This window comes from Sitophilus oryzae, unplaced genomic scaffold, assembly GCF_002938485.1.
Source record: "Sitophilus oryzae breed Bouriz unplaced genomic scaffold, Soryzae_2.0 scaffold_60_pilon_pilon, whole genome shotgun sequence".
Taxonomy (NCBI): Eukaryota; Metazoa; Arthropoda; class Insecta; order Coleoptera; family Curculionidae; genus Sitophilus; species Sitophilus oryzae.
The window spans coordinates 566,672-589,579 of record NW_022147207.1 but is presented as its reverse complement, the minus strand read 5'-3'; the positions used below and the strand labels follow the sequence as shown (position 1 = coordinate 589,579).

Here is a 22,908-nt window from a genome sequence, read left to right as displayed (position 1 = left end):
AAAGCGCCCTAAAACGTAAAAATATAATATATTTCAAATATCAATAAGGTAACATTTTCTATGTACACATTAAAAGATTTTTTATAATTTGGCGCCAGACTTCCAATTGCGTAAAAGATCGGCAGCGGCTTGGAGATTTTTATCTTGCTAAAAAATATACAAAAACTCATCTAAACGTTCTTTATTCACTGTGATTGTTCTTACCTTAATGAAGCAATATCTCACAAAATTTTCTCCCAAAGGTTTATGTTCTTCACTGTAAAAAGCGGTTGGTGGAATTCCTTGTAAACCAACATTTTTCGTCATCCATTTTGTGAATCTGTAGTCCTTGTATTTGTCTTTTTCCGAACTAAGATTAAGTTTCGATTCTAAAAAGAAATAAAATAAAATTTTATTTCCGTATATCAAATAAAAGTCTTGCAATCAAGATAACGTTGTCTGTCATTATAAGTAAAAAAATAGGCCGTTGCCTGTCAAAATCGATCCCTCTCTCGCAACATAGACTATATTATTTATGTTTAACTTCCGTATTATTACTATGTTTTTCCATACAAATTTACCTACAGGGTAGACCCAGCATTCTGAAAACATACAGGCAATAAATGCGCACATTTTAATGATATTTTGTCAATGTACAGGGTGATTCACAAATATTTTCAAATTAAATTATATATTTTTAAATAGTTTAAATCACCCTGTATATTTCTCCAAAAAAATCCTTTATGGGTATAACGCCAAAATTATAATGAAAGCCAAAATTATAATGAAAGAAGCGATAGCCTCTAAAAGAAAAATAAGAGGCTTTTTTAATTCAATCTAATAAAAATAAATGTATTGCTCATGCATCTGTAGATGTTAGCAATGTGTGGCAATCGCTTCTTTGATTTTAAAGAACATAAAATAAATAAACATAACATACGTAAAATTTAAAAATAACCATACAGAAAGTTTGGGGCTTTTTGGTTTTACCTTATTAAGTAATTGTTATCAGGTAGTAATTGTTAATTTTGAAGTTTAACTTGATATAATGTCATTTTAACAGAACGTCAACGGTTTCTTGTAGACGTATCTGTTTTAAAAAAGTAAAGTGTTCTCTAATAGTTTGAATTTAAATATTTTAAATAGTTTTTTTCTTTATTCTTTGTATTTTTTTGCTTCCGACGGCGGAAAGAGATAACTTTCCGAAACATTAAAAACTGTGTACCATGTGTGGCTCGAGGATTTCCGATGTAACTTCGGCTTGTGTGTCGGATACACATTGTACCATTTGTGGTTCTCCCATCGTGGATCGTGACATAACGTCGGTTTCCAATGTTTCATAGGTATTTCATACATGCGTCCTTATATAAAATAAAGATTCTTGTATGCAACACACTGTATTTTATATATAAAATTAAACGAAAATAATAATAAATTTGAATAAACAATATTTGGCGATATAATTCCGGAAAAAGCCGAACCGCTCCGAAATTTTCAAAAGTTTTGGGTCGCGACCGTAGCAAGAATAGCGCCAAATAGTGTTTACATTGTCCTTATGGGCACTTTCCAATCTAAACTTGTTTCATTTATCTATGCTGTAAACAAAACTTGGCTTCGGTGAACTATCCTGACACACGATTTTTCCTAGAAAATGAAGTTTATGTTACCTTAAAATGAATTTCTTAGATTATTTGACTAAAATCTGATGTGGAAAAACACGTTTCACATAAAAAACATTCTTAAAAATGTTATTTTATTTTTATAGCAAATTCCATAACCGATAATGAAAGAGTCGCGGACTTGTTTATATCCGTTTCTATGTTTACGCTGACAGTAGTGAAGGTCATAAAATAATTAACTAGAAAGAAGTGTCAACTCTGTGTTAAATCGTGGAAATACGATACGCCACCGAAAGCCTTCGTTGTCGTCTGGAGAACTAATTTTCCAATTGATAGTTTGACATGCTAAGGACATGATGGCTTAATTTTGATTTCCGTTTCCGGTTATTCAATGGCGGGCCCTCTTTCAGTTCAAATATATTTTGTATTTTTTCTTTTCATAAATAAAACCAAAAAATAATTTATTCACATATATTTATTTGAAATATGGAACAACGTGACTAAATAAATATAAAAATATAGAGGATTGTATTGTTTCAGTACCAATTAGTTAATTATATGTACTTTTAACGTAAATTAGTTAAGGTATAAGCATGACTTACAGTAATTTGTAAATAAACACACGTATTCCCAGACTTCAAGGACAGAAAACGGACACAGGGACATGAAAACGGGAGCCTTATACAAAAACCTGAAAACAGAAAAACAAATTTTTTTATACTAAAATTAACAATGTAAAAATATCAATAGGTATAAGATATAAATATACTGTTTAAAAAAGCGTCCATTATTTCCAAAGAGACCTGGCTTATAAATCAAAAAGCAAAAAGAGACTTTTAGTCGGATAACATAATCAGATTATCAGTCCGATTTATTGCATTATTGACAATAAATCGCACATATTGGAGATAACTAATGTTGGCTATAGTTAAAAATGATCTTACCTTGCTGTAAATTGTTTCCATTTTCAAAAAAATCGCCGATCAAAGAGATTATAACACCATTTTTTGCATCTAAAAAATGTAAAAACAATGTTTATTTACTACCTATTTTTCATATACATGGGACATACCTACTACTGCAGAAACGTCATTTTCTCAGGATTCTTCATGTAATATATATTTTATATACTTTATTACCTTTATATTTATAAATTTCAGCCGAAATATTAAATTGAACTTCCAAAATGAAACTAAACGGAATGAATTAAAATGGCGTCGAATATTTTCGAATTTGTTCTAGAACAAATCTGAAGTTGTCTCTGAAAGTGAAATCTGTCAATTCTAAACTGCGAAGTTAGACAATAGTTAGACAAAAACAATGCTGTCCTTGTCTAGGCGGCCATACTTGTCGTGAAGAGAATGACAGGAATGACACTAATGACTGTTTCCAATTTTCCTATTTCACTGTCACCCCCCTGGTGAAGGTCGAGTTTTGACAAATATTGCGAATTGATACATGGTTGTCAGATCAGCTAGTAAATTATCCGGAAATTCATGCATCTTTTTTTAGGGAAAAAAATGACGTCATAGGTTTTAAAATATTTCTTTTAATACGAATTAGGGTAAGCTATCACTTTAGTGCAACAAGTGGATTATTTTAAAGCAATTTCTGAAATAAAATTTGCAATGAAGTTTTGTCATTAGGCACAATTAGGTTAGCCTGGTTATTTGGAGGGTGTTAATGCATTGGTTAGCCTAGTTATTTGGAGGGTGTTAATGCATTGGTTAGCCTGGTTATTTGGGGGATGTTAATGAATTGGTTAGGTGCGGTTATTTGGTGGGGTTGGTTGCTTAAGCGTGTTTTGATTGCTTTTGTTTCGCTCTTTTGTTGTTTTTTTTAGTTTTCCCATTCACACATTACCAACGCATTTTTATTATTAAAAATGACTATTTTTTCAATCTAAAAATAAAAAACAGAAAAAGAAAATTCAGTGGAACTGGAAACATTGCTTTTCTTTCTGACGCTGTCATGTTAAATCAAGTGTGAAAATTCTCCATACCGTCAAATATGTATCAAAAACGACTAAAATTAAATTACAATATTTTAAAATTCTGTGCATAATCTCCATTTATTTTTATTTAAAACTACTACTAAAAATGGTTACTTTTTGATAAAAAAAAAGAAAAATGCAAAAATCGTGTGTCAAGATAGTTCATTGGACCCCAAAACTTCTGACAAGCAGCGTCCGTTTAGGTTTAACGCAGAAGTGTTTACAAAAAATAACTATTTTATTTTGTAGATTTTCTTGCAGTGCAGTGGCGAAATACCCATAAAGGATTTTTTTGGAGAGATGAATCCGCCACATAGGTATAGACATTTTTTACCCTGTATATTGACAAAAATATTTTTAAGCCAGCCGTCGAGGGAAGTCACGATTTCGACAGACAATATACAAAAAATGACAGAAAATATAATCAAGAGGTTTCTGGCAAAAACCCCGTTAGTCAGATATTTCGAAATTTGGAAAAACTAAAAAAACGTATATCTTGCTCCCATTTAAATTTAAAACGTCATTTTTTTGTGTGGGCTCTGGTTATAATCTGAAATTACAGAAAACTAGTTTTCTTCATTTTTTTCTTATTTTTAAGTTAGGAAGGGCGTGAATTTGTTCGACTTGTGGGGTGTTTGCTGGAATTTTGGCAAAAACCGTGGACGTTGTTGTTCTTATTTCTATGCCTACTCTGAGGTCATTTTCATTTCATCATATTATGGTAGACTGTGGTACTAAAAATAAATATTTTTTTTAATTCTTACCTAGAGGAGTCCAATCGGCCAACATGAAATAACCACCCTCTGGTACAATAGGCTTCATTCCAGCTTCTTGCAAAAATTTGGCCATAAATTCCTTTTTGGGTTCCAATTCCTTTGATATAGAAACAAAATAACATTCGTCCGTTCCCAAACGAGCAAGTTCAGTTTCAAATCCTATAGCAGCAGCTTCCTGTAACAGATATTGATAGTAAAAATTTCAAATATATTTTTAAAATTTTGTTGGAAATTTTCATATTAATTAATTAAAAGACGCACCTGAATTGGTGTACAGCCAGTGTATACAGAGTTTTGATGGATCATTTGCAAGTTAAATAGTAAGTTTGCAGGTCCATATGCCCATCCTAATTTCCATCCTGTCACACTGAAAGTTTTTCCAGCAGATCCAATTGTAATTGTTCTTTCCCACATTCCAGGTAACGTAGCTAAAATTATGTAAAATTAAACTTAAGTTAGTTATAATTTAGTTTAATCTTACCTATCCTAATATGCTCATGTGGTTTGTATACCATCCATTCATAAACCTCGTCTGAAATGCATAAGACATTGTGTTTCTTACACAAGTCAGCAATATGAGTCAATTCGTCTCGCGTAAAAACCTTTCCTAAAGGATTATTTGGAGTATTTAAAATTATTGCTTTCGTTTTAGGATTAAAAAGTTTTTCTAGTTCGTCTCTGTCTAACACAAAATCTGCAGATGATAACACACTTTTATTGGTATTTTTCTAAAAACAGTCAAACAGTAGTATAAGTAATGTCAATACAGTAATGAGTAATATAGAAATGAAATATTAAAAAATGGTTATCATATGTAGGGCAAAAAAAAATATTTTCAATAAGCGTATTGCAAAAAAATGTTCAAATGCATCAAAATATTTTTTGTCAAAAAAAAAAAATATTGACATAAAAGTAATAAGTAATTGACACCATAGTGGGAAGCGGTACTTAAAGAGACTAATAGAAAAAGCCTCACAAAGTACAGCAATTAGCAACTCTTGGTACAACTGGAGCAAGGCTGCTTGGTACAACTGGAACAACACAGCGCAAGCTGCGCTAGAAGCAATTCTGGACTTGCAATCAATTGACTGGCTCGTTGAGGATCTGCCCGCTAAGGGTGCCCTAAGATTAAGGGAATCCAGTCTGTGGAACCAGACCAACTACAGTCACTCGAGGATATCGCCAGTGATAGGAAAAATCATGGTGAACATCTGCTAGACCAGAAAACGGACTATATGCTCACTAAACATGATTTTGGAGAAAAGATAAGGATTCGAGTAATGAACACTCAAGAGATAGCAGTCTACACAGATGCTTCCGCAACTTCAGGAGGCACAGGTATAGGCATCTTTTCAGAGGAACTACCCAAGTAACATTTTAAGTTCCTTTAGGTTATATATTCTCAAGGTTAGTTATATAAAGGTTTAATAAATAATTCATGGGTATCTTACAGTGTTTTGATATATATATATATATATATATATATATATATATATATATATATATATATATATATATATATATATATATATATATATATATATATATATATATATATATATATATATATATATATATATATATATATATATATAAGTGTAGCGTTGGTTACTTATCACTAATAGCAACCTTGAAATGTTGTTTATCACTTTCCTTATAAAACTAGAGGTTCTTGTTACTAAAGGTTTCATAATAAGGTTTTATAAAGGTGTTCACGTCTATTTTATATAACTTCTGGTATTAGGTGTTATAAAGGTACGCAAGATATACACTACATAATTAAAGGTGTTATTAAGAACCATTATGTAACCAATAATACTACAAGTTATATAATTGTTTCCTCAAATCGTTTTTTTGCACCTTTCAAATGTTTGTATGCTTTATATAACCTGTAGTTACCGAATATCAAACCTAATGACATAACCTCAAATTTTTAATATAATCAAAACATATAATATATTAGCAAGCAAAGCAATTCGGTATTATAATGAATAATAAAAAAATAAACTGGACAAAACACAAAAATACGTCTACGTTCAAAAGAAAGGTTTTTCAGAATTTAAAAAAAAATAGGAATAATCCAAACCTCATTCAAACTACACCTACCAATATTGAAAGCCAACATGCAAATTTACCATCCACAAGCATTTCCAACAGAAAGTTGCCAAAACGATCAGGAACAGAAAGATGCCTGGTTAAGGCATTCTCTAACATAAGAGAATGAGCTTTGCGCTTTAACATTACACATTCTGCACTTAAAGAGCTTTTTTCTATAGTCAATTCATTCATAACTGTTCTACCAAAGTGCCAAAGGACCCTAGGACTCTTTTGCAAACTCCGATCACTTTAAATATAGATTAAATTGAACCAAAACAGTATTATTAATTTTATGAGGTTATGTTTTGTTTTCTGCACATTTTCTGTCAAATTGCTGTAATGTCAAACTTCGTTCGCAGGGTGTCGCTACAGTCGACACCACGGGTAACATAAAGGTTTTCTGGGTGACTAAAAGTAGCCATAAACACCCCGGCATTTATAATAGTGATTTGTATCACCTTTAGTTGTATAAAACACTAAAATTGGTGTTTTAAATAACCCAAACTCATTTACGCAACCTTAAGTAACCAAATTTATATAATGGTTGATGAGTATGTTATAGACCCTAAAGTAATATATAGCACTTTAAATATAATGGACGCCATTATTATTGATGTCTTCATTTTTGGCTACAATGAGTATTTCTAAGATAACGTTGAAAACTGGTACAAAACTATATTTTGGCCAGTTGACAGTTATTTCTATGTATTAAAAAAGTCTTATGTTCTATTATTTGTATTAATAAATTTGACTTTCATTACAAAAATTTTACCATATTTTTTTTGTTTATAAAAAAATCTATTAAATAATTCTGCTTTTGGGGGTGCATGTGTTTTTTGGAGGTAAAATTGATTTTCATACAGTAAATTTAATATCGCATATGTATTTAGTACTCTGGCTAGGCACAATAGATTTTATTAAGCAAGTAATTTCTATAAAGTCATTTGCATAACGCAAACGCTTTTGTAGGGGGCATCATTTGGTCTCTTGCATCTGGTCTGGATTATCTGCGTAGGACAACTTGGAGCAATAAGATCATATCTGCTTTTTATGTTAAAAAAAGAGGCAAATATTAAAGTAGTTAGTCAGAAAGAAACAAGTTTATTTTCAAAAAACGCGCATGCGCGATATTTCTATGGAGGTAATCTCTGGGAACCCTCTCAACACCACTATATAACTATTATATACCCTTCTTCAGTTTTATAGCGGTAACTCGATAGGATATATAAAGGTGTTGAGAAAGTTTTCAGGACTTTGGTTGCACACCTTGAGTGTTGCGGATTACCACAGGAACAGTTATAAAAGGCACCGTTTAGGGCATATAAGTGTTATATAATGGTTACCAATAACTCACGACAACCATTCTAGATGCGTTTAGGTTGTATAATATGGTGTTGGGAAGTTTCCTAACACACATATAAAAGAAAAAATGTTTCTTGGGTAGACATCCGACGATCTTTAAGACTATTGGATGGCTGTAATATTCTACAAGCAGAGGTTTACGCCATAAAGGAAGCAGCTAGTTGTATACGAAAGAAAATTGCTGATAGACCAACAGGGGATATAGTGATATACTCTGGCAGCTTGGGCGCTTTAAGAACCATCATCATGCAATCAGTGAGATCGAAAACTATGATGGAATACCGAGAAGCACTGTCCTGGCTGTGTCAAAGCGGGGCTACTCTATGCTGGGTGCCAAACCACAGCAATGTGGTGGGCAATCAGGAAGCAGACAGACTCTCCAAAGAGGGGGCCAGGGTAGAGGCCGTAGCAGATGACCCACCACTTGTGGCGATCAGCACACTGAAGGAAGCTATAGGAACTGCCATCAAGGCCAAGCAGCAAGAGACGTGGCAATACCGTGAGGACTGCGCTAGAGCTCGAAGACTATGGCCAGTGGTAGATAACAAAAAGACAAAACAACTTCTAGAGCACAAAAAGAACCTAGTACGCAAAATTGTAGGTGTCGTCACTGAAAACTGCCCACGGGGGTAAACCTCGTGAGATGGAAAATTCCCAACGACGACTACTGCAGAGAATGTGGAGAAGAAGAAACCATAGAGCACCTGCTGTCCGGCACTGGAATACCGACGCTTTAAAACTTTAGGGCAAGGTTTTTTAGAGGGACTAGAGGAAGCAACATCAGGGACATCGGGAACTTTGCAAAGAGCTGGAAGTGCTTTAACGCAAAGAAAGAATGAGAGGAAGGTTTGGTACAACAATACTGGGGTATCGCAATGGGCCCAAGGCCTCCGTGTGAGGAATCAAACATGATCCCAAACCCCAGCAACCTAACCTAATAAGTAATTGACATCTAGAGATTGGCCTCGCCAAAATTATCATCAATTGTCTTTGACGGCGATTTTTTTCGATCATACGGTACTTTTTTACATTTGCCTATAGTTTGTTTTGTTAAAAATTGGAGAAAAAAAAACTATTCCAATATTAATTTATTATAATATTATTATTATACTTACTGGTTTTAGTGCAATATATCTAGGAACACCACCTGCATACTTCACCATTGGTTCATAGCAATCGAAGAACGGTTCGATAATGATAACTTCGTCGCCATCATCGATATGACCTGTTATTGTTGAAAAAAGCGCTTCGTATGCGCCAAGAGTAGTTAAAACTTCTGTTTGAGGGTTGATTTCTCGGCCTATTAATTTGGAGTATAGTTTGGATAGTGCTTGAACTAATCTTGGGTGACCCTAAAAAAGCATTAACTTGAAAAAGAACTATCTAGTAATATTTTTATGTCTGCATAATGTCTATATTCTGTTCAGGATAGAATTTTGAACATCCTGTATGATTCACGATTACCATATTTATATTTATAGTAAAATTAAGTACATATCATCTAAAGTAAATACCTAATATAGTTTTAATTTAAGAACAGTTCTTGTATTTTTAATATTTTTTTTTAAGAAAGGCTAAAAAAATATATTTTTATTTATTTATTAATATCTCTGAAATTATAAGTGATCTGAAAGGAAGCCAAAAAATGTAATAATATACAGGGTGTTCCATTTAAAAAAAAATATCGTCTGGATGCACTCACACTTTTTGAACCACCCTATAGATATTAAAATGTTTTCCTGAAATAGATCCTAGTACATACTTTAGGTTTGCACTTTCAAAATTCCCAAATTTTTATTCTAGGAGCTACAGATGCCCGACGCACTTATTCCGGACCCTGTATATTTATCATTAAAGTGTGCCAATGCTGGTCAATGCAAATGGTATTTGGTTTGGTTTGGTTATGGTAATCTGTTTATATTACCGATTGATGTACGTATTCTGTGGTTTTTGATATCAATAAAGTACGATATGATCGAAAAAAACGGCGTCACAGATGGCTATGAAATGAAGATCGCTGTCATTTTATATGTAAAACTAGCGTGTACCCGCGTCTTCGTTCGAGTCGAATTAATCATTTGTAATGGTGATAATAAAGCAAAGCAAGAATTTCCATTAACATACCTACAAACTGGATAAAATTTTCTCACATTTATGTCAGCATGAGGAAAAACAATATGGCGATATTATTATATAACTTGGTAATATTTGCGGGGTAGTTTCATCTCATTGGAATTTGACTTTTTAAAAATCCGTTTGCCAAAAATAAGCTTTTTACGTCAAGCAGTTTAAGCAGAATCGTGGTTAATCAATTACCCAACTTTTTGGAACACCCTGTATGATTTTTTTAAAAAATTTACAACAAAATATGTAAAAAAAAACAAAATAAATTATGCGTGTCCAAGCGTTTTCCCGTAAGACTAACCGTTTTTTAAATAACAAATATTGTAATATTTGAGGGGCGTTTTCACCCTCTTGGAATTTGAGACTCGAGAAACCCCTCCTTATCGAACCTCTACACCCCACAGTCAATCCGTTTGCCAAAAAATCAGCTTTAAACGTCAAGCAGTTTAAGCAGAATCGTGATTACTTAATGGTCATATTTTATGGTGTTTCATAAAATAGAAGAGTTCTGTATAAATTTTTAAAAAATCTTAAAATATATAAAACAATAAAATAAAATATACGTGTTTAAGAGGTTTTCCGAAAAACTCACCGGTTTTTAAATAAGGAATATTCTTATATTTGAGGGGTGGTTTCACCCCCTTAGAATTCGAGTTTCGAAAAATCTCTTCTTATCGAACCTCTACACCCTAAAGTCAATCCGTTCTCCAAAAATCAGCTTTTTACGTCAAGCGCTTTAAGCAGGATCGTGATTAATCAATGACCAGATTTTTCGAAACACCCTGTATATATTTTTAAAAAATCTTAAAATATGTAAAAAATCAAAATAAAATATACGTGTTTAAGCGTTTTTTCGGAAACTTGACCGTTTTTTAAATAAAAAATATTGTAATATTTGAGGGGTGGTTTCACGCTCTTGGAACTGGAATTTCGAAAAATCCCTTCTTATCGAACCTCTACACCCTAGAATCAACCTGTATGTCAAAATTGAGCTTCTTATGTTGAGTGGTTTGAGCAGGATCTTGATTAATCAGTGAGTCAGTCACTTAAGGATTTTATATATTAGTATAGATTATATGGGGACTGTCATCGATCGTCATTTCCAAGCCAACTGGACGCCGTTTTTTTTCTCGATCATACGGTATTATTATTAATATAGAAAATATATCAAATCAGTTGTATTGACCTTGATTAATATCTTTAATAAATTTTCCACTTCTTCAGTATTTATATACTTTATGTGAAATATTATTAAATTGTTTGGTAATATGTGTTTATTTAGAAACAAAAAGTAAATTATTTTAAGTTAACGTTTCTTTTTTACTGCCAGGAACAATCTTTATCATATTATGTTATCATAAAAATATTTAAAATTACTTTTTGAGAGGAATTCCTGTAAAAGAAAATCCACTTAGAAGATAAAAATTAAATAAATTGAAATATTTTTTTATAATCATTACATGCTGCAGTGCTAATGTGCGTGTAATGCTTAATGCTTCTTAATTTCTTATCTTTTTACAAGTTTGCATTTAAAAAGGTGTCTAATGGTCTGTCATCTCATACAGTGGCAGTCGTACCTTCAAAAATAATTGAAGAATTAAAAAAACTCAGAATTAATCATAAAAGAATGTCATTGTGTTTAAAGTTTTTATAATAATCATATCTGAATAATGTTAGAAATATAATATTGCAACAAAAATGGTTTTTGCTAGTGCAACATAAAATGTATATCACAAAATACTGTATAGTACCGTATGATCGAAAAAAAACGCGTCCAGTTAGCTTGGAAATAACGATCTATGACACACAGTCCCCATATAATTTTACATATAAAACGAAACGACAGAGATCTTCATTTCATAGACATTGCTGGCGCCGTTTTTTTTTCAATCATATTGTACAAATATACAACAAATTTAAAGATTAATTAATTTTTATTCTGGTCTGTAATTAAAATATTAACAATTTTCTATGTATAAAAATAATTAAGTTTATTCCTTACAACATAACTAAAGGAAATAGTATGATTTTTATCTTTCAAATGTTATTTTATTTTATGAGTACTTAGTATAAAACAAACAGTCTATAATAGATTATTACCACTTGATGCCTACTTACATACAATGTAAAATAAAAATAAAGATATTTACTCAAGTTTATTCATTTAGTGCGTTAATGAATGCAATATTCTACTGTGCAATAAATATATAAAGAAAAACCGCTTGTCATTGGTTTTAGAGAATTACGCATAATAAAAAATAATTATTCACTGAGGTCAAGAGGGCTATGCTAATGATGAAGCAACTTATTACATTATAACATCTCCTAGATTATCTACTAATATTTGTTTCATTGATCTAAAACTTTAAATAAAAGAATTATTGTCTTTATATGTATGCCTTATCTCTGTTTATAGCCTTTATATTATTAAAAAATATAAAATATATAAAATCATTTAATTAGAATAATAAAACACGTAAAATACACATTTTTATGTACCTATTCTAATAATAAAGTATAAAAAAATGAGACTTACAAATCCTCTGGTGTACTGATGCAAATTCCTATTCGAGGCTACTTCTGTTAAGGCATCGGTTACATATTTTGGTGGTGGATAATCAGGAAAGCCCTGCCCCAAATTCAATGGTTTGTAATCTAATGCTAACTGAATATATTCAACCCTAAATCGTTTAATGTTAAAACACCAAAGAATTCTTTAATCAAACTTGTACTTACCAGACACTGGGTTCACTACCTTCGAACCTCTTGGGTAATTTAAATTTCTGTTCAATTTCAGTCATAACGACGGCCGGTGTACTTAACTGTCTCTGAAAAACAAGAAAAGGTCGTTTTGGCAAACGACCAGCCAACTTAGTCAATATGTTTTTAACGAGAGACATTCGAAATTAATATCAGAATATTTATAGAAAAGATAAAAACCACTTCACAATATAACAGATAAGAACCGGAATACATAAATATTAAGTTAATCAGTCGGTAAAAGTTTATTTACAAAAAAAAATTAAAAACCTAACCTCAATGTTGTACATTTGAACTACTACTACCACTATTTTTTATACTAGGATTTTGCTAGGATCCTAGGATGCGCTACATTATTTTATGATTTTACTTATTTTTGATTTAATTTGTAAGATGACAAACCTCCTAATTCATTTTTGGCTTCTCTAAAATCCATAGTAAATAATTATATAACTTACCTTGTTATGTTGTTTATGCGGAAAAATTTAAAACTTGAGAATGTAACTGCTTCAGGAACAAAATATTTTCATAGGAAAAATGCAACTACAATTGCATACAGTGCTGAAAAACACTGCTACTCGCTACAACTAACACATTCGCACTTACAAAGGGCCTAATTTGGCTTAAATAAAATAAAATATTAAATAGGGATTTTAGTAAAAGTGAAAGAGCTACAGCGACTACTACTGTGGAGCTACTGTCGAGGTGGCTGCATAACTGCTCGATAGCTCATTAATATTGCCCCACTCTGCTGCTACTTATCGCAGAAGATACACTTGCTGTGATTTTTTTTTCGAGAAAAGTACCTTAATTAAGAAGTCTATTAATCAAGTTCTATTAATCAATTTCACTTCTCAACAGACAATATTTCTATGTAACAATCTCTTTATTTTTTTATTTTTTATCTCTCACTTTTATTGTTTCATCAAATATTTAAGTCGGTATATTATAACAGAGAGTTATTGGCTTTCATTTCAAAAAATACAGTAAAAATAGTTATCTCTTCGTCTGTCCCTGATCTGTCTCAAATCAACAACTTGGGTGATCCTTATTATTTTATATAACAAGTGCGATATGTGCGTATATTATTAATTTACATTAATCATGTGCATTATCATTGCAAGTATATAGTGCTTGTGTTATAGTATTTGGTAGTGATATAAACAAAATTACAAATACGGCTGGTAACATGAATATCCATATAGATAATGTTGCGATACCCATTGTTACAGAGACTAAAAATCTTGGAGTTTATTTTGATTCGAAGCTTTCATTTCAGGCACATATAACTACTAAATTAAAGGCTGCTTATATACGGTTGAAGAATTTTTCGTCTCTTAAGAAATATATACCATCAAAGACTAAGTATCAATTATGTGACACACTTATTTTATCTTTATTTGATTATGGCGATGTTGTTTATGGTACATCCATAAACGCTAGATTCTCTAGAAAAATCCAAATACTTCAAAATTCGTGTCTACGGTTTTCTTTTAACATTCCTTTTAGAGATCATATAACGCCACATCTTAAAAATTTATCTATTTTATCCATGACTAACAGACGACAATTTCATTTAATGACATTCATTTATCGAATTTTAACTACAGAGCAGCCTCCCTATTTGTTCTCATTGTTTCACTACGTTGACCATGATCATTCGACTAGACAAGTGCATTATTTTAAAATTCCTCAACACCGAACAGCTCACTTCCAAAAATCTTTCAGTTTCATAGCGCCACATTTGTGGAATAATATTTCTAATAACTTTAAATTTCAATCCTTTACAGATTATAAAAAACAAATTAAAAATCATTTACTAAATTCGTAAATATTATAATTTCTTCGACTGATTTGTGAGATCTTGTTCTTCTGATATGCCCGTCATTGGTTGCTGTTCCGGTTTTTACACTGTTTCATTATGCCTCTCTGCTTATCTCCGCTCATCCCTGATAAAATTATATTTTCACTTTTTTATATAATTTTAATTTTTTTAATTCTGTTTATTTTTGTAATTTAATTTATTTCTATTTTGTATTTGGGGTCGCACCACTCTGGCACTTTGTGCCATTGTATCGGTTTTTTAATCGCGGCGCGATCCCTTTAGACACACATTTATTAATACTAATATTATTTTGTAAAACTTAATGGGGTCTAATAAAGAAATTTGAATTTGAATTTGAAGTAATTATGAAGAAAAATATAAAATTCATTAATATTATTATAATGATCGCTTCAACTATTTATTATTATTCTCATAGCTTTATACTTTGTAATCAAATAATCAAACAAACTTTATGAATAAGCTGCATGCTGCATGCGGTTTAGTAGCGTTGAAAGTTAAAGAGACCTTAATTTAATTTCTCATAAAAATTATTTATCTATTATGAACCGAAATGCACAGCTATAGTCTGTCCAGCGCGCAGCGACTCGAAATATTCGATAGACATCCAAAAAATGACAGAAAATACAATAATTTTCCTGTGAATTAATCACTGATGGTAATCACAATAATTATAGTAATCGGTAATCAAAGAATTTTCTTTTTTTCTTCTATTCTGTTTTTGAATAATTATTATCTTTTAATTAAGTGTAAAGATTCTCCCAATTTCAATAATTCCTCTATACTCTGAACTGAAATTGAAGGGCTTTAACATTGGCCACACAAATTAAAAAAATATATATTATGTTTTGTGCATTGTTCATTAGAAAAGTTATAAACCGTATTATCTTGCAGCTAAAATTATTTAACTTTATCAAGTTTTTACACATTTTGCTGTATTTCTGCACTGAAACATAAAGAAAAAAAATGTAATATTGCATATAGTAACCTTTTGCAACGCAGTCATCAATTTAAATATTACAAAATATCTTCATTAAACAAAAGATTTAAGTACATACAAATATCTTATTATTAACATCTAATTAAGAAATGTCAGTTAAGTTGCTGCGGTATAATTAAAAATAAATATTTTATTATGAGGCTTAATGCCAACCTTGCAGATTAAAAAAAACAGTACAATTGACTCAACTGAAATAAACTTAAAAAAAACTATACATAATAAAACATAAATTGTTCTTATAAACATCACTTAAACCATGTGTAAACTAAAATACGCATTTTGTGACAATATATACCTAAGATGACTTGGTGTTTGAACAATAAAAAAAAGTTTATTGAATCTCACAATCTTTGCCTTGCTTTAAAATATGTACATTGTGTAAATTTAGTGTCAATATACATGATTTACTTATTTAATATTGATATTTCCTACCGGTAACCATTTGCTCAAAACTTTTATCAACACAGGTACTATTTTCTGACTGATGGTGTTCAATGTAGAGAAAAACATTTAAGAGAATGCATTGATATAACATCAGAAAAGTGTCTTACACATACAATAGCTACCCTTCAACACGAGGGCAAGATAGTGAAAGCTCTATGAACAATAATGATATCTTTATATTCATAAGTATTGCTTGCACAGTAGTTTTGAAAAATATTCTAGCTGACGATGTGTTAGCAGTCAGCACTGACCACCGTTTTTTACCACATTTCACCGTTAAATCGTCATGTAAAAATATGCTGTTCACTTTCAAGTCTCAGTGACTATTTTTCAAGTTTTTTTGCGATTTATCTCTGGATTTCGATAAGCGAAAAACTAATGCAAATACAATGGTATAATGAATAAAAAATATTTATTTATGCGTAATGTCACACTTTTAAATAAAAAAAGTACAGTAGACTGTACCGGAATTCAATTTTTCGATACATAATATTTACATAATAAAGCATACAATAAGGACAATTCTAGATATCACGAAACATTGTATAAACTGAAAGATTTTTCTCACAATATAAGATGAATTGGTGTTTGAACAATAAAAAAAAGTTTATTGAATTATCTCACAATACTTGCATTAATTTAAAACATGTGTAAATTCTGTCAATATACATTATGTACTTATCTACCTAATATTGTTATTTCTTCCAGGTAACCTTTAACTCAAAAATTTTATGACCACAGCTACCATTTCTTACTAATGGTATTAAATGCACACGAAAACATTTAAGAGAAGGCATTGATATAACATCGTAAAAATGTCTTACACGTACAATAGCTACCCTTCAACACGAGGCAAGATAGTCAAAACTCTAAGAACAATAATATCTAACAATAATTAATTATATTCTTAAATGTTGCCCATTGCATTGTAAAACAAGAAATTACTGTTAAAAGTTGACGGTGTGTTAGGGCTTTGACAGTTGTACGTGAAGTCGTCCGAAAGAGTAGTACGATTCATGTTTGGTTCCGAAGCCGATCTGCTTATTTTCGGTTGATTTCTAAGAAGGTTTTCCAAGGACGAGAATATGTGACTAAAAAGAGGCCTTTCGTCGCGTTTAAACATGATGCATTGTTCTAATAAGCGTCGTAGAGCGTTGGGTGTGTCGTTTCGTAACAACGTCAAGTCCGGCGTTAAACGGCCTCTACCGACCATAAACAGAATTTGATCTTTGTTATTGATTTTCGAATACGGTAATTGTCCGGCCAACATTTCAAACATAACAATACCAAAAGCGTATATGTCACTCTGAAAACTATAAGGACTATCTTCCTGCATCCTTGTCACTTCCGGCGCCTTTCACAAAATGGACCCGGTAGGCCGATGAAACTGTTGCGATCCCGACCATCGAATCTTGGCTGTGGCTAGACCGAAATCTCCGATTTTGACCGTTAAATCGTCATGCAAAAATATGCTGTTTGATTTCAAGTCTCTGTGATATTTTTCAATTTTTTCTGCGACCTCTGGATTTCGATAAGCGTAAATGTTAATGCAAATACAGCGGTATAATGAATAAAAAATATTTATTTATGCGTAATGTCACACTTTCAAATAAAAAAAGTACAGTAGACTTTACTGAACTTCAATTTTTTAAATAAAAAATATTTACATAATAAAGCATACAATAAGGACAATTCTAGACATCACAAAACATTGAGTAAACTGAAAGATTTTTCTCACAATATAAGATGAATTGGTGTTTGAACAATAAAAAAAAGTTTATTGAATTATCTCACAATACTTGCATTAATTTAAAACATGTTGTGTAAATTCTGTGTCAATATACATCATGTACTTATCTACCTAATATTGTTATTTCTTCCAGGTAACCTTTAACTCAAAAATTTTATCACCACAGCTACTATTTCTTACTAATGGTATTAAATGCACACGAAAACATTTAAGAGAAGGCGTTGATATAACATCGTAAAAGTGTCTTACACGTACAATAGCTACCCTTCAACACGAGGCAAGATAGTCAAAACTCTAAGAACAATATAATATCTAACAATTAATTATATTCTTAAATGTTGCCCATTGCATCGTAAAACAAGAAATTACTGTTATAAGTTGAAGGTGTGTTGGGGCTTTGACAGTTGTACGTGAAATCGTCCGAAAGAGTAGTACGATTCATGTTTGGTTCCGAAGCCGATCTGCTTATTTTCGGTTGATTTCTAAGAAGGTTTTCCAAGGACGAGAATATGTGACTAAAAAGAGGCCTTTCGTCGCGTTTAAACATGATGCATTGTTCTAATAAGCGTCGTAGAGCGTTGGGTGTGTCGTTTCGTAACAACGTCAAATCCGGTGTTAATCGTCCCCTACCGACCATAAACAGAATTTGATCTTTGTTATTGATTTTCGAATACGGTAATTGTCCGGCCAACATTTCGAACATAACAATACCAAAAGCGTATACGTCACTCTGAAAACTATAAGGACTATCTTCCTGCATCCTTATTACTTCTGGCGCCATCCACAAAATGGACCCGGTAGGCTGATGGAACTGTTGCGATCCCGACCATCGAATCTTGGCCGTGGCTAGACCAAAATCTCCGATTTTCACCGTTAAATCGTCGTGTAAAAATATATTGTTCGATTTCAAGTCTCTATGAATGATATTTTTCGCGTGGAGGTATTCCATTCCTTGGGCGATTTGCCTCTGGATTTCAATAAGTGTGAATAGTAAGAATTTTGTTTCAACAATGTGGAGGTGTTTGTATAAACTACTTCCGTCGCACCATTGCGTTACAATGGCTAACTGGGGTTTGCTCACGCACCCCATGAACAAGAGGATATTCACGTGGCGCGTTTTGCGTAGAACAGCTACTTCGTTTTTGAACGCTTGTAGTTGAGCCGCGGTGGGAATTTTTACGTTTAGAGTCTTTACGGCGACTGGGCCGTGCCAGTGGGCTTTGTACACCGTCCCAAAGGATCCGCTGCCTACTCGGGCTCCGACCAGTATCTCGTCTGCGGGTATTTCCCAATCCTCGATGCTTTCTCGGGGAGCGAGCAGCGGCTTACTTTCATCTGCCGATCTGTAACAAAAATATGCGCTATTTGTATAAAATCCTGACATTACAACATTTCCTATGTGATGTAAAATATTCCAACAAGAAATTCTTAAGCTAGTTGTATTTTTTTTGCTATTGGACATGCTCAACTGATTACAGTTAACTTTTCCAAAAAAATATTGTTGCAAACTTGTCGTGGGCACTATTTTTTATTCAATAAATGATTTGAAGAATAACTAAATGTTCTAACTTATCAACAAATCATCCTGTAAATCAGATGTGAAATCAAATTTAATTTTGTATATTTTGTTTCTTCATATTGAATATTTATAAACTTATATATACTTATAGTACAGAAATAACTGATTTTAAATATTTTTAACAATGTCTCGCTGGGGTCAGCCATATTGAAACCAATATTATACAGGGTGATCCGTATTGATAATGTCATTTTAACAGAACGTCAACGGTTTTTGTAGACGTATCTGTTTAAAAAAACTAAAATGTTCTCGAATAGTTGCATTTAGGTATGTATTTTAAATAGTTTTTTCTTTATTCTTTGTATTTTTTTGCTTCAAACGACGGAAGGAGATAAACTTTCCGAAACGTTAAGGATTTTTTTGTTCGTTTTGCAAATTTGTTCATCAGTAAACATAACTGCTAACAATTAGTCTCCGCTGGATTAATAATGTGATGTGTGTGTGCCACATTCATAATAACATACCTTTAAACATAAAAAAAAACATAAAGCATATCAAAATTAAATAAACAATTTTTTTCTAAATATGGCTATTTAAATTTTTTAACTTAATAACCTCTTATTCAGTTTTTATGCAAAAGCGCAATATCTGTTATGATGTCAAACAGCGCCCTCTAGCTACATACCACAAAAACACCTATGGAAACACAATTTATACTGGCAATCATTAGGGAAGCAAGGCTCTCTTAAACGAGCCCTAGTTTGTTTAAATCAGCTAACCTAAACCAGAGTTATCCTTATTTTAATAAAAGCAACCTTCCCCATCACTTTATTTTATGAGATAGTGGAAAATACGCTATATCAAGAAAATTAGAAATATCCCGTTGATTACAATAAAAAATCCTGTTTTCTGATTGACTATGCGCCCTCAAGCGGAGATTTTTCAAATTTGAAAATAATTACCAGCGGTTTCTCTTGGCCAATTTACTTATTACAATCTTTTTCCTAAGTTAAACATAAGTAGTTTCTGAGACAGCTGTCCATTCTTAATTGGTCACCCAGTACAATAATAAAAAAATGTAATATGTATTTACAAATTTTGTAAAATTCTGCTAGCCTTATTTAGAAAAAAAAATAGTTTAACTGATGAATTTTGATATGCTTCGTTTTTTATTTATAAAGGTATGTTATTATAAATGTTAATATTGTTGTAATATATTCTATTCTCCTTTCTATTTGAATTTTATTCTATTTTCTATATTACAATTTTTTTCCAATACAATGCTATTTACAGTTTTTTGTATGTATATTTTTTAATTTCTAAAAATGAATTTATTTGTATATTTCTGCTTTGGCATATTTTCAACACACAAATTTCAAGAAATGCAATACAAAAACTGGAAAATTTACTTTTTAAAAGAACTGTTTGTGCTTAAAAGTACAATTTTTAAAAAGACTATGAAAATAGGCAAAAAAAACGAGAATTATTCGCTAAGATTCAGCAACAATAACACAATATAATACAAAATACTGATTGACATTAGGATAATTGTCAAATAATAACCGAAAACCTTGCTGAAAACCGCGCAATGTGACCAACATAGCGATAATAAAATTCGGTTTAAACTAATTTTTGCAGCTTTAATCTAACTAAAATATCTGTTACAATCATTTGCTCTATAAAGTCAAATGAAGAGCTGCTCGTTATCTTAAATTATAGAACAAATTTAAACATTTTTGCCAAAATTTCATTTAGTCAGGTTTGTAGACTTTAGTGTGAATAATCTCGATATGATTGATGACGTGCATCAGAAAATGTTTTGCGATTACAATAAATACCTAGCTCTTGGGCGTTTAGGCTGCAGGGATCCTGTTGGAGAAGCTTGGGTACTTCTGCAGTGTGGAGAATCATGTTCAGAGGTAGGCTTTGCTAAAAGGGGCAAAGGTCTAGCACCTTCCAATGTCGAACCTAAACATAATCATAATTTGATAAAAACTAGGCTGGCCCTAACAAACTATTACAGTAGAAACCAATAATTTTATAAAACACCAATCAAACCTATAACTTTCTTAATTATTTTTAAACAAACATCATTTTTTGTTAAATTTTATCAAAGATAAGAAAAGTAAATAAATATTTATTTATGTCTGAGCAACCAAATTTACCTTTGACACTATTCAAGCAGACATTTGGTGCAGAGCTGGCTCTATCCTGCTGACCTAGAGAAGAATGTTGCCTTTCTGGTTGCTGGCGGGTGATGAAAGCAGCTTGACCTACTTGTAGGATACCCGCACTAGAATCCATAGGTTGAGTTAACAGGTACTTGTAGTAGGCATCAGTCATTCTAGCCTATTTAAAAATTACACATAAAATTATTGCCAGAGTTTTCAACAACGGTTAATATACAATACAGTGCTTCTAAAAATAATAACTGATCTTATTATCAAATTTCAATTAGATAAACACTTGTTTTCTTTATCATTACCTGGTGACACAAAGAAGGAACTCCTGAAGCGCATCTTTGATGAAACTTATAGCCGCATGTCCTACAATTAAATCCCGTAAAAACTAGTTTTCTACACACCTCACAAAACACTATTGAAAAAAATGTTTTTCTCACAAAGTTATGAGAGATACTAGTAGGAATAGGAAACTTGTCTATAATCTTAATTGTCACTAAATCACAATCGAGAGTACTTATATCAACGTTCCAATTAATTCTAACTGTTGAATTTTCGTCCCCAAGATATGCCACACACATCTCACAACTAAGATTTCTCAACTTCATTCCTTTCGCTAATGCTCGACGTAATGTCAGTCCCTCACGTATTTGTACACTGGTTCTCTGCTGATTAGGTAAAAAAGCCCTTAGTAATCTAGGTGTTGTATGATGAGTTGATGTTTGCGGCAACTGGTGTCTTAAGTATGGAGCTTGTTCAGGAGGACTCTGTACATAATGTTTTTCTCTCTCCAATGTTGAGTAACCGCTGTAATTTTGACTTCTGATTGATTGGCTACTTGAACTACCACTGCAAAAAAACAGTTTTTAAATTATGAATTACAAAATGTAAAATTGATGTGTGTGAAAATAAATGTTTAACCATCTGTATCATAGTAATGTTTATATAATATCGTTAGAAACTGTATTATTTAGTCAATATTTACATGAGCACTATGTACCTGTGAGAATCTCTACAACTGTTGTTTCCATTTCCCATTTGTTCAGTTAGTTTTCGTTTATTTTCTTCAAGTTCGTGTAATTTACACGTTAGGTCGTCATATTCTTTCAAATACATTGGTGGCGGTAGCGGAAAATCAGCAAATTTTGCATTCAAAGCATCAATGTTAGCTCTGGTCAAACTGATGACATTTTCAATATTTTTAATCTCTTCTTGTAAGTCCATGACAATTTCTTCCTCGCTTTCGCTCGACATTGTGTCACTAAGTGAGGCCGCATTAGCATAAGAAAATACACTTCCATTCAGTGATTTTTTGGTCGTATTATTAAATCGTTCGAATTCCTGCAAAACGGCCATAGCACTTTTTACGTTCGTTTCATTTTTTCTACAATTTTCACCTCCACAGACGTTGACGTTTTACTGGCCGTCAATTTGCTTCTTTTGACAATTGATGATGTCATCC

The 22,908-nt window shown here is 31.8% G+C and overlaps 3 protein-coding genes across 4 annotated transcripts in view; 1 reads left to right on the top strand and 2 right to left on the bottom strand.

Annotated features, from left to right (window-relative positions):
- Positions 1-9: 9 nt before the first annotated feature.
- LOC115887687 (kynurenine--oxoglutarate transaminase 3) lies at positions 10-13,445 on the bottom strand. 2 transcript variants are annotated; one of them, XM_030907149.1, is made up of 9 exons: positions 13,169-13,445; positions 12,687-12,778; positions 12,487-12,631; positions 8,942-9,178; positions 4,849-5,095; positions 4,629-4,795; positions 4,356-4,542; positions 205-368; positions 10-147 (listed from the first exon to the last, which is right to left on the bottom strand). In XM_030907149.1, exons 2-9 carry the CDS (start codon positions 12,749-12,751, stop codon positions 82-84), a joined length of 1,278 nt encoding a protein of 425 aa, XP_030763009.1. In that variant the 5' UTR covers positions 12,752-12,778; positions 13,169-13,445; the 3' UTR covers positions 10-81. The 2 variants fall into 2 exon arrangements, with proteins under 2 accessions (XP_030763009.1, XP_030763008.1); XM_030907148.1 differs by lacking the exon at positions 13,169-13,445 and having other exon boundaries at positions 12,687-13,037.
- Positions 9,711-22,908, top strand: part of LOC115887689 — a 62,289-nt gene continuing 49,091 nt past the window's right edge. Inside the window, exon 1 of the mRNA XM_030907152.1 lies at positions 9,711-9,758. Within this exon, the coding sequence (XP_030763012.1) occupies positions 9,730-9,758 (29 nt within the window). The 5' untranslated portion in view covers positions 9,711-9,729. The remainder of the gene's footprint in view (positions 9,759-22,908) is intronic.
- Positions 16,955-22,902, bottom strand: LOC115887686 (raf homolog serine/threonine-protein kinase Raf). Its single transcript, XM_030907147.1, has 5 exons — positions 22,447-22,902; positions 21,752-22,295; positions 21,432-21,615; positions 21,105-21,234; positions 16,955-19,090 (listed from the first exon to the last, which is right to left on the bottom strand). The coding sequence occupies exons 1-5, from the start codon at positions 22,800-22,802 to the stop codon at positions 18,079-18,081; spliced, it is 2,226 nt and encodes a 741-aa protein (XP_030763007.1). The 5' UTR covers positions 22,803-22,902; the 3' UTR covers positions 16,955-18,078.

Bases quoted from the DNA above. Each gene is read 5' to 3' on its own strand.
- LOC115887687 (XM_030907148.1), bottom strand. From the start codon at position 12,850: ATGTCTCTCGTTAAAAACATATTGACTAAGTTGGCTGGTCGTTTGCCA. The intron at 5,096-8,941 runs GTAAGTATAATA...GACTGTTTTTAG, and splicing joins GATATATTGCACTAAAACCA to AAAAATACCAATAAAAGTGT. The intron at 369-4,355 runs GTAAGAATTAAA...ATTTCTTTTTAG, and splicing joins GGCCGATTGGACTCCTCTAG to AATCGAAACTTAATCTTAGT.
- LOC115887686 (XM_030907147.1), bottom strand. From the start codon at position 22,802: ATGGCCGTTTTGCAGGAATTCGAACGATTTAATAATACGACCAAAAAA. The intron at 21,235-21,431 runs GTAAATTTGGTT...GATTATGTTTAG, and splicing joins CTGCTTGAATAGTGTCAAAG to GTTCGACATTGGAAGGTGCT. The intron at 19,091-21,104 runs GTATTTATTGTA...TTTTTGTTACAG, and splicing joins CCTAAACGCCCAAGAGCTAG to ATCGGCAGATGAAAGTAAGC.